A 12,204-nucleotide genomic window follows, 5' to 3' on the forward strand; every position below is an offset into this window, starting at 1 on the left:
CTCCACACTCAGGGAGAAAGAGACTCCACTCTCGGAGGGTGCACAAAGGTCTCAGGTCCACTGGGACCCAGCACAAAGCAATACCTCCATAGGAACCGGGGCTACACCTAACTAGGGGTCTTCGAGGGTATCCTGAGGAGGCGGGGGTCAGCTGTAGCTCACTGTGGGGGCAAGGACACTGGTGGCAGAGGCCCCAGGAAACACTGATCTGCGTGAGCTCTCCTGGAGGTCCCCATTTCAGCACCAAGATGTGGCCCCATCCAACAGCCTACAGGCTCCAGAGCTGGAACGCCTCAGGCCAAACAACCAGCAAAACAGGAACATAGCTCCACCCATTAGCAGACAGGCTGCCTAAAGTCGTACTGAGCACATAGCTACCTCAAAATGCACCCCTTAACATGGCCCTGCCCAACATTATCCAGCAATCCCACTCTTGAGCATACATCCAGAAGAAATTATAATTCAAAAAGATACATGCACCCCTATATTCAATGCAGCACTATTTACAATAGCCAAGATATGGAAACAACCTAAATGTCCATCAACAGAGGAATGGATAAAGAAGATGTGGTACATATATACAATGGAATATTACTCAGCCATAAAAAAGAATGAAGTAATGCCATTTGCAGCAACATGGATGGACCTAGAATTGTCATACTGAGTCAGACAAACACAAATATCATATGATATCGCTTATATGTGGAATCTAAAAAAATGGTACAAATGAAATTATTTACAAAACAGTAATAGAGTCACAAATGTAGAAAACAAAGTATGGTTACCAGTGGAGCAAGAGGGGGAAGGGATAAATTAGGAGATTGGGATTGACATATACACACTACTGTACGTAAATTAGATGACTAATAAGGACCTACTGTATAGCACAGGGAACTCTACTGAATACTCTGTAATGACCTATATGGGAAAAGAACCTTAAAAAGAATGGATATATATGTATATGTATAACTGATTCACCTTGTTAAACTAACACGACATTGTAAATCAACTACACTCCAATAAAAAATTTTAAAAATAAAATAAGAATTTAAAAAATAGTAAACAGTAGTCATTGATGAATCAATGAGACTTAAATGTATTCAAACAGATTTTATTTTTGAAATATTATGAAAAAGTTGCCTAATATCCAGAAACTGTAGATTGTAACTATGGAAATATCCAGCTTGATTGAATACATTGCTCAGATGCCAACTGTTGGATTTGGGTAAAGCTAACTTGTTTTGGAATGGCTTAAAAGCTAGGCAAAGCCATGGTTCAGAATGTATCTTCAGGATTTTAATTTTGTCACATTTCATAGATGATTTGCCAGGAGTATTTTGCTTCCTTTGTTTTAAGGGCCGCTTTTAAGTAATCTTCTGATACAGCTACTGATGTTTCCCCTGGAAAAGAAATGTCCTATGAGAAACATGTCACTTTAAACGTACCAGACATATCTCCCATTGTGTGTCAACAAGTTGGCATGATTTTTTAGAGCCAGTTTCCAGTGTATTCATTTGGAACAAAATGAGTCTATAGAACCTAACTAGGCACATTGTGCTGGAGGCTTACTAAAGAGTATACCTTTCTAGGAACCACAAAGGCATTCTTTGTGTACATAATGTAAGTTTCTTATCTCCTTACCAGATGCCAGATAAACTGATATATTCTTACTCCTTGTGTCTTTGAAGAAGTTCTTTACTTGTACCAGATTTTTGCCATTATATCACATTTTTATTAGTATATGTAGCAGTTCTCTTTATTTTTTTAAGTACATAAATTTACAGTGTATGGTAACTTCTGATTCATTCCATGGAGTTGGAGCTTTATCCTTGGTAGTTTTAGTGAAACTACCATCTGTCAATTGTCCCTAGGTGTGGGGTACATTCAACTTTTAAAGGCTTCAGCCCTCTATTCACTTGCTTGAGTATTTCTTCTTACTGATACAAAGTTAAAAATGAATTCATCTGAACACAGTCTCTATATTGTGATCCTTTAAATAGTTTGCGTGAATTCCCATCTTAACTTGGTGTTATTAATAGTTATTCCTGGTCTGTTTTAGTCGGGTAGATATTTTTCTATATGAATAACTAACAACAATTGTTTTATTCTTGCCTCCCAGGTACTACAGTGCAACCATTCTGCAGATGTCTGGTGTTGAAGATGACAGACTTGCAATATGGCTGGCTTCAGTTACAGCCTTCACAAATTTCCTTTTCACACTTGTGGGTGTCTGGCTTGTTGAGAAAGTGGGTCGCAGAAAGCTTACGTTTGGTAGTTTAGCAGGTAGGTGCCGAAGAATTCAGTTAAAAACTTTTCTCTAATGACAAGTTAACCTTTTAAAATACAGTACCACTTCTGATATAGTTTTCATAACTAAATAATAGAGTTCCTCTGAAAATTTTTTTAATAAGAACTTATGATATATAACTAGAAATTAGAATTGTAATAACAATTTGAACCTACTGAGGGTAGCATTTTGCTGTTATTATTTTGAGTTTTGCTCAAAGGTACAAAATGAAAAAGAAAACTTGGTATTCATAAACTCAGTTTTTAACATAGTTTTTTTAAATTTGGGATAATGTGGAAGTAAATTTGGAGCTTTTTTTTTCAAAGTTCTTTCAACAGTGGAACATTAGAACCATAAATTTCTTCACAAAGCAGGGACAGACTCTTTTTGTGTTTGAACGAGGCCTAAATCCTAGTGTAAATTCTGGTTGGTTAAGTATGTTTCCTATGATAACTAAATAAGAAAACCCCTTCTCACGTTCAAGTATCTTTGTCTTTAAACCCCACCCATTCCATTTATTATTTCTCTGTAATGCAAGGGCTGTTTCACTTGCCAAAATGAGACCCAGCTCTATCATTGTCTTCACATGTTTGCATCATATAATTTTCTAATCTTTTTCAAATATACAAGCAGATTCCTACTTATCAATTAGCTGTCCTCTAATAGCTCCTTTATAAGTTTATTTAGAGTAAGAATACATTTTTCTATTAAAATGTAAAGTTTCCAGGCCTGCATTATCTAAATTCTATTTTAACTAAATTATACCTAAAACACTGATCTAGGGCTTCCCTGGTGGCGCAGTGGTTGAGAGTCCGCCCGCTGATGCAGAGGACACGGGTTCGTGCCCCGATCCCGGAAGATCCCACATGCCGCGGGGCAGCTGGGCCCGTGAGCCATGGCCGCTGAGCCTGCGCGTCTGGAGCCTGTGCTCCGCAGCGGGAGAGACCACAACAGTTGAGAGGCTCGTGTACCGCCAAAAAACAACAACAAAAAAAAAAACCACTGATCTAATAGAACTGCTCAAGGCGGTTGTCCCAGATTTTGACGAGAAAATACATTTGGAGTTTCATACCCAGTTATTAAGAGCATATACTCCCTCCGACCCTTAACTCCAGAAGGAAGAGTGGAATGCTTCCGCCCTCTGTTCTTGCCTTGAGTGGAAGCCTTGAGTTCAATAATGTAAGTTGAACTGCAGTGTCAGCACTGAGGGGAAGGCAGGAGGAAGACTGTCTGATTAAAAGGCAAAGGGAATCGCAACAGCCAATGTATATAGGGTAGCGGGAGGGTAAGTGAGGAAAGGTGAGGGACAAGTGAGGGTTAAAAACCACATATTTATAAACCTGTTCAAGGAACCAGAAGTGTTTAGGCCCAGAAAAAAGACTAAAGAGACACCTAATAGATATTCTCACAGATGGTAGCTGTTATGAGGACATAGATTTTTTACTTAATATAAGAAAAATATTCCTAATAATCAGGGCTATCCAACAATGAATTGGGCTGCCTCATTAGGATGGTAAACTCTCAACAAAAGGGTAGATGGCCATCAGGCAGTGATGTGCTAGAAACAAATTCCTACAGTGGGTTGAAAATTGGATTTGCTGATGCCTGAGGTTCAGGTCAACTCTAAGAAGAGGTAATAGCTGCTTTAAAGATTTTTAAATGGACACACTTTCTTTGACAGGGCATTAGTATTCTGCTACCTCAAGAGGCCTATTTTTTAAATAGAATTTCAGGTCTTGAATTTGGGATTTGGGTTTTGAGATTTGGAGAAAAATGCTGATTTTTGAGATGGGAAAATGCTTTTACTGGCAGCCTCTGTCCCTTCGTTTGTTGTATTCCAGGATTTTGAGGCATTGTAGATATAAAGCCAGACTGTTTGGGTTTGAATTGTGTGCTATTGAGCAAGGTTCTATTCTCTCATTTGTAAATCGGGGTTAATTATAATCCCCACTTCATAGGGTTTTAATGAAGATTAAACACATTTATACACGTATAACATTTCAAACAGTGCCTGACACAGACAGTAAAATGCCCAAAGCATTTTGCTATCACAGTAGTGTTACTGCCAAAGAGTGATTCTTTGTTGTTTTAACCATAAAGTAAAATCAACTTGCATCAGAATCCAGGAACTTTCCTGAACTCCTCTTGCTGATGTCATGTTTCACCCTTCCACGTAGGTCCTCTGCCCCAAGGATTTCCAGAGCCCATCCCTGACTATTAAAAGAAAGTATTAAGACTTGGGGGAAAGACCAAGAGATTCCAGGGACTGCCTTTATGAGCAACCTGGAGGCAGTTTTCTTTCCTGCAGAATTAAGAGGTTGTCATTAAATTTGTAATATTTACAAGATAGACCAGTTCTGTTAGCAAGCTTTGAAAATATTAAAAGCCACAAAATGTCCTACCTTTAAATTATTCATGGACTATATATTTTGTACTTCTTTGTATAAAGAATTTCTTTGTCTGTGTCTAGCTAAATACAGTTTATTTGTAGTACTTTTTTTTTTTTGTGGTACGTGGGCCTCTCACTGCTGTGGCCTCTCCCGTTGTGGAGCACAGGCTCCGGACGCGCAGGCTCAGCAGCCATGGCTCACAGGCCCAGCTGCTCCACAGCATGTGGGATCTTCCCGGACCAGGGCACGAACCGTGTCCCCTGCATCGGCAGGTGGACCCTTAACCACTGCGCCACCAGGGAAGCCCTGTAGTACTTTTTAAAGAATTAGCACCAAAAAAAATTTTTTTAAGAATTTAATTATTTATTTATTTTTAAAATTTTAAAGAAATTAACTTGATATGTTTTTTCACTATTTTTCACCTAATAAAATAAATCATAATATATTTGGTATTCTACCATTGCTAAGTATTAGAATACTATTCTATTTAAAATTTCTTAAATTAGCCTAGAATTTTTTAACTTCAAAAGTTTTATTCCCTATTTTGTGTTTTTAATTATGGTTTATTTTATTATATAGGGTGAAAAATAGTAAAAAAATTTATCAAAATAACTTTTTCAATAGGAACTTGTTCTTTAAAAATTACTACAAATAAACTGTATTTAGTTAAACCAGGACAAAGGAACGCTTTATACAAAGAAATGTAAAATATATAGTCCATGAATAATTTTAAATGTAGGACATTTTGTGGTGTTCTGACTTTTAATATTTTCAAAGCTCCCTAAGAGAACTGGTCTTTCTTGTAAATATTACGAATTTAATGACAACCTCTTGATCCTTTTAAATAGAGGAAGGCTTATATCTATGTAGCTTTATTGCTTATAAATCAGAAAACCAGAAACACTGTGTTATTTTCTGCCAGATATTTTGGTAGTGGAATATTTCCTAAAACATTACTCACAGGCTGTCTTCATCAGAGTTGCCAGGGATACTTATTTTAAATTGTGAATTCTTGAGACCCAACCCCAGATCAACTAAATTAGAATCTCTGAAGATGAGGTCTGGAATATGTGCAGGTGATACTTATGCACAAGAAGTGTGTTCTGTTAGAGTCTTAGGGAGGGAAATTATTTTTTTCTGAGTATTTACTAATAATCCACACCCTGTACCAGGTAATTAAGGTAACTTATTTCATCAGATGTTTTTGAGAATACTATTTATCCAACACACTTCACCTCCTATGGAGAACATTTTTATTAGGAAAATGATATCAGAATTCCAAAATGTGACAGTATACTTGGTTAAGAGGGACTCTTCTCTTAAAATATAAAGAATGTCCCCAACCTACCCAGTACAGTGGAGAAGATCCTTTCATACAAGGCCTTCCTGTATTGGACTCAAATCTAGGTTGCAATAATGGATCATTGACAACAACTATAACAACTTTAAATACTAACAAGTGACTGATAAAACATCTGTAATTTGTTAAATTAAAGGAAATAGATAATTCAAGTAGTTTTAAGCCTTAAAGATATATGAGTATATGAAGGGCGAGGTGATCGTTTTAAAAATGTATTCCATAAGTAAAGTCCAATAAGACACCATTCCCTTCCCTTAAGGAGTTTATCGTCTCATAAGGATTTTTACCCTGTCTGGGTATCACAATCACCTGTGGAGTCATGTTACCGGATCCCCATTTTCTGGAGACACTGATTCAGAGGTTGAGATACATTCTAAAGATTTGCTTTCCAATAGGAAGCCAGGATTGAGAAATACAACTATATGTAATAAAGTAAAGGAATGATACTGACTTTTAAAAGATTTCCATCCCCAATGGGTCAAAATAAAAATAAATTTGTGTTTAAGAAGGATAAACCTTCAACTATTTAGGGATTTTTTTATATCCAAAATGGTTTTTTCCCCAAATTTTGCAAGTTGGTTGGACTTTTTTAGAGATGGATCCAAGAGATATAATATCCATACTGCAGAACTCTCATCTAGTATATTTGTCCCATACTAACCCTATGACCTCAACTGAATAGTCTTAACATGTTTTGTTGTTTTCTTCAAAAATAGCCAGTATTGCAAAAATCTGTGGTACTATGGGATCTGCTCTATGCTAGGCACTAGAATTGAACATATATTAGTTTGTGTTAGGTACACCATCTAAGAGTTTACAGTTTATCACAGACAAGTTATTTAAGTAGTGTTATGAAAGAAGAGTATCATCTTTCCTTCACATCCAAAAGTATCAACTTTTCCAGGTTGAAACAAATCTTATCTGTCCCATGATAATATTCTATGTAGGTAATTTGGGAAAATACTTAGGGACCCAGCTTCTTTCATAGACAAGTAACAGTAAAACTCATGGTTTATTTTGCTTTGTTTGAGGAGAGAGGGATAATTTTTATTTACAAGCCTAATAGATCTTTTCTCTTTCTAAAAGACAGACTTCTGTTGTGTTTCCCAATTCAGGGCTTGGTAGTTTTTGAGAAAGTAATACCTCAAACTATTCCTAGTTCTGGTTTGAATTTTAAGCCAACAAGGGGAAAATGAACTGTGATTTTAGATTCATGCCTCTTCAGCCTGGTGTGGTAAAATGGCTTCTGATCTTTTCTTCAAGCCTCCTCCCCCTTTTTCAACTTTTTTCCAGAGTTTTAAAAATATTCTGCTGCTGCTGTTTCTAATGATAATTATAGTACAATAATTAACATTTTTTAACATTATAAAAATCTTTCAAATGTATTGTGATATTTAAAATTCACTGCAATTCTGCAAGGTGAGCATTCTCACTAAGCCCCAGTTTCAGCAGACAGAATTGAATTTTGGAAAGGTCGAGTGTTTTGCCCAAGATCACTGAGTCAAGAAACAGCAGAGCTAGGACTTAACCACAGTGCTTAACTTGACACATCCCCTCTATCTTAAACACAAACCTATTATGTAATCCAATTGCACTTTCACAGTGCGTCCCAAAGTTGTTCTTTTGTCCATTTAAAAAATATTTTTGGTCATTCTTAAATTACTTTCCCATTTATCTAATAGAAACTTTATTGCTACATAAATGACCTCCCTGAATTCCATATTTTAAACATGTTGCCTCATTCAAATTGTACAAACAAATGCAGCCATATTTTCTTTCTCCTTTCTTCCCATGACCCTTTTTTTAATCCTCACAATGGCTGGAACAATAGTCAGAAATTTGAAAACTTTCTTATTTACTATCAGTATTTCTATCAGGGACTCAAAAATGAGCTTTTTAAGTGACACATATAATCACATTCTGTACCTTAAAGTCAAAGACAAATATTCCACTTCCAAGTGCCAACAGGAAAGACAACTGAATATATGTGTTATGTCATTTCTGACATTTTAAGTCTTTACAAAATGCCACTCCTTTTTAATGAGAAACTCTTTCAACTGCTTTTGATATATTTAGTTTGTTACTTTTTAGTTTACTTATTTGGGTCTTAGCCGATTGAATGACACTAGAACAATTTTCTTGGTAATGAAAGGAACACTTGGTGTAAATCTGTTGCCTTTCATACTTCTAACATATTAGGCACTCAATAATGTTGGTTACATTAATTGATTTTGAGACAGCAATCCAAGATGGTGTTTGTTGGAAAGTTATTAACCAACCTACTGCTTGGCTAGCAAATGTATTTGATTTGCATTTTACTCTTGTCATTTCTCACAGTGAATATTCTAGTGAGTTTTTATGACAATATATATGTGTAAGGATCATTTTTTTTAATCCAGTGAAGATAGATCAAGGTATTTTTTTAGAGATATGTCTTGCCAAACCCAGTCCACTTTGGAAGAATGTTGTCAATTCTTCTCTGATGTAAAACTTTTTTTTTTTTTTTAGGTACCACCGTAGCACTCATTATTCTTGCTTTGGGATTTCTGCTATCAGCCCAGGTTTCTCCACCCATCACTTTTAATCCAATAGCTCCTTTAGATCAGAACACTTCTTGCACAAGATACAGGTGAGATTTTATAATGGTCCCCTTCCTTAACCTAACTCTGGTAACTTTTTTGTTTTGCTTATAACTTTCCTAAAATAGGAAAGGTGAGTAGGAGCTTGCTAGGTATCCAGACTTAATGGTGGAAAGGAAGAAAATGGGAAAGGTGTTAGGGAGGGACCACCAGTAAGAGAAAGAGCATATACAAAGAACAGCATGTGCAAATGCATGCTTAAGGAAAAGTGAGTTACTAGACACAATTTTGGTGATGTTTCTCTGGAAGTTGAAAGTATATATATTGAAGAATCTAAGCAGGAATACTGTGAAACTATTTTATATCGTATATGACTCGGTGACATCTACATTCTAGAGGAAATAAAGAACTTTCATCAGTAATTAAACTTTTCCATGATGTACATGTCTGATACAGTCTTTTATCATCTGGATATTCTAGCAATTAATCTTCACTGTGTTCCACAGGTATCACCTCATTCACTTAAGCAGAAAATAATGTTTCCTCTCACTACTAGGTTTCTTGCAGAGCAATAGAAAGTGGAAAGAGTTGGTAGGAGAGAGTGTTTTAATGGTCAGCTGCAGGTTTAAGAGCTCATTAAGTTTAACAGTTTACACCCTATATGATAGATTGATAGATGGAGAAATAGTTGGATGCATACATGGGCTGACAGATGGACTGAAGAATGAGCAAGTGAATTAATTAAAGATTGAATGATTGAACAGATCAATTAATAAATGTGTCAGGAGAGTTTCAAAGTTTTTTACTTCATTTTAGTGGCTGGAAAGGCTAGCGACCCCTTTAAAATATATGGATACAATAGCTTTAAAAACAAAAAATGATATTCCTTCAGCTACAACTAACCAGACATGTCTCAAATCAATGGGTAAATGATTTATTAAGTCAGATACTCCTATGTGAAATTAAAACATTACATTGATATACTAAATTCCACTTGGAATCACTAGGAGCTTCTCCTTGAACAGAATTTATGGTGCCTTCTCATTACAACAATGAGGAAGACATATATTATTATGTCTTTCTGGTTGCTAATTGTGATATCCACTTGCCTTTGGAAATGAATAGCTTATATGTTTATCGCTTTACTGTTTTGTTTTTTTTTAACAGTCTTTATGTTCTAAAGGAGATTGAAAGCTGTCTTAAAAGAAGTTACCCTTAGCGTAGACTATTTCTGGATGTAGTGATCTTTACTTTCTTTGGACATATCACCTCAACTGCTAGAAAGATGACAGACCATTGCTAGAATTCTGCATACCCTAATTTTGTTTTTCTTGACAGATATTTTAAGTTAAATGTTTTTTAACACAGTTACCTCTAACAAATTATTAAAAAATTACTATTGTTTGAGCAACTTAGAATACCCTCTAGATCTGGTGTCTGATTTATATGCAGCAGTTTAGACTCGAATAAGATTGATACACTGTCAAGTCAACAAAGGCAGAAAGTCAGCCAGAGAATATGAAAAAATTTTTTTATGAAGTTCTGATATAGGAAAGGAATAACTAACTTTCTAATGATTTCCATAATGAAATAGTTTTCCTGACATCGACTTTTAAAATTTAAATAAAAATATTTATTGCCATAGTATAATTCATTGCACAGCAATTTATGATCATCAATCTATTAATCCTCCTGATCCATCTAAGTTATTATCATCTACCTACCGATATAGGTAAGTGACAATAAGATACTATCACCTACCAATATAAGATAAAGTTGTAGTGGAGTGAGAGAAGTGGTACAACCTAATTTTATTCTTATCACAAAAATGGGCAGCAATTTTTGAAAACAGAACCAAATTTTAGATGTCCTCTGGGAGTCACTGAGTATGCAAAACACTTATTTCTTGTGTGCTTTCTTTCAGAGTAACATATTAGGCTTTGTGAGAATTTGATAACATGTATTTATAGTCTGAGTGATTTTATAAAATATATCTGCAGTCCCCTTACTGATTTTGTTGTTGTTAAAACTACCTATACACATTTCCCATTTCTTTACAATAAACATGAAACATACAATATACAACATATATGAAAGTTGTTAAGAGAGTAAATCCTGAGTTCTCATCACAAGAAAAAGATTTATTTTATTTCTTTAATTTTATATCTATATGAGATGATGGATATTCACTAAACTTGCTGTGATACTCATTTCATGATGTATATAAGTCAAATCATTATACTTGTAAACCTTAAACTACACAATGCTTTATGTCAGTTATATCTCAATAAGACTAGAAGAAAAATAAAAATTAAAAAGGAGATAAACATGAAACAGTCATGTTTGCCTGACCTTAGGATGAGTAATGTTCATGCTGTAAGTATAGGTGGTATGTTTTCCTCTCGGAATGATCCATATAGGAAAATTGAACAAAGAAAACAGATTTAAAGGGAGAGATGGTTTAGTATCTATCTTTTTTTTTTAACATCTTTATTGGAGTATAATTGCTTTACAATGGTGTGTTAGTTTCTGCCTTATAACAAAGGAGAGATGGTTTAGTATCTATCTTTTTTTTAATTTTATTTATTTTATTTATTTATTTTTGGCTGCATTGGGTCTTCGTTGCTGCGTGCGGGCTTTCTCTAGTTGTGTCGATGGGCTTCTCATTGCTGTGGCTTCTCTTGTGGAGCACGGACTCTAGGCGCACAGACTTCAGTAGTTGTGGTGCGTGGGCTCAGTAGCTGTGCCTTGCGGGCCCTAGAGCGCAGGCTCAGTAGTTGTAGCGCCTGGGCTTAGTTGCTCTGCAGCATGTGGGATCTTCCCGGACCAGGGCTCTAACCTGTGTCCCCTGCATTGGCAGGCAGACTCTTAACCACTGCGCCACCAGGGAAGCCCTATCTTTTTTTTTGTTTAACATCTTTATTGGAGTATAATTGCTTTTCAATGGTGTGTTAGTTTCTGCTTTATAACAAAGTGAATCAGCTATACATATACATATAGCCCCATATCTCTTCCCTCTTGCGTCTCCCTCCCTCCCACCCTCCCTATCCCACCCCTCTAGGTGGTCACAAAGCACCGAGCTGACCTCCCTGTGCTAAGTGGCTGCTTCCCACTAGCTATCGGTTTTACGTTTGGTAGTGTATATATATCCATACCACTCTCTCACTTTGTCCCAGCTTACCCTTCCCCCTCCTCGTATCTTAAGAACATTGTATACTATTGGTGCGAGTGTAAATTTTTCTCCATTTTGGAAATTAATATACTTTCACCTAATAAAACTTAAATACATAGGCCCCTCTATTCAGCACCTCCACTTGTAGAAATCTATATTCTACAGTGACTAGTATGTAATGCATTCTGACTAGAGTAGAGTAGAAGATTTAAGAAAGTGGCTGGTTCAGGAACAATGGTTGTTCTTTATGTTAATTAAATAAATATTGATTGTGTGGCATCACCAGGTAGGTTAGAACCAAAAATATTGTAGGTTGGGGCTCACTAATGACTTTGGACCCAAGACATTGACTACCCTAAATAATTTCTAATAAGAACTTACCCTTTTTAGAATTTTTAATTTTTTAATTGATGGTA

The 12,204-nt window shown here is 35.8% G+C and overlaps 1 protein-coding gene across 2 annotated transcripts in view; it reads left to right on the forward strand.

The window, feature by feature from the left end:
- SLC2A13 (solute carrier family 2 member 13) overlaps positions 1 to 12,204 on the forward strand; it is a 470,241-nt gene that overhangs the window by 337,197 nt on the left and 120,840 nt on the right. The window contains exons 5-6 of one of the 2 annotated variants that reach the window (XM_081248366.1): positions 2,120 to 2,283; positions 8,546 to 8,666. The exons of the other annotated variant lie outside the window; for it this stretch is intronic. Coding sequence (XP_081104492.1) covers positions 2,120 to 2,283; positions 8,546 to 8,666 — 285 coding nt within the window. The remainder of the gene's footprint in view (positions 1 to 2,119; positions 2,284 to 8,545; positions 8,667 to 12,204) is intronic. 2 annotated transcript variants of the gene reach the window in all.

Source organism: Mesoplodon bidens, assembly GCF_964165515.1.
Source record: "Mesoplodon bidens genome assembly, chromosome: 11".
Classification (NCBI taxonomy): Eukaryota; Metazoa; Chordata; class Mammalia; order Artiodactyla; family Ziphiidae; genus Mesoplodon; species Mesoplodon bidens.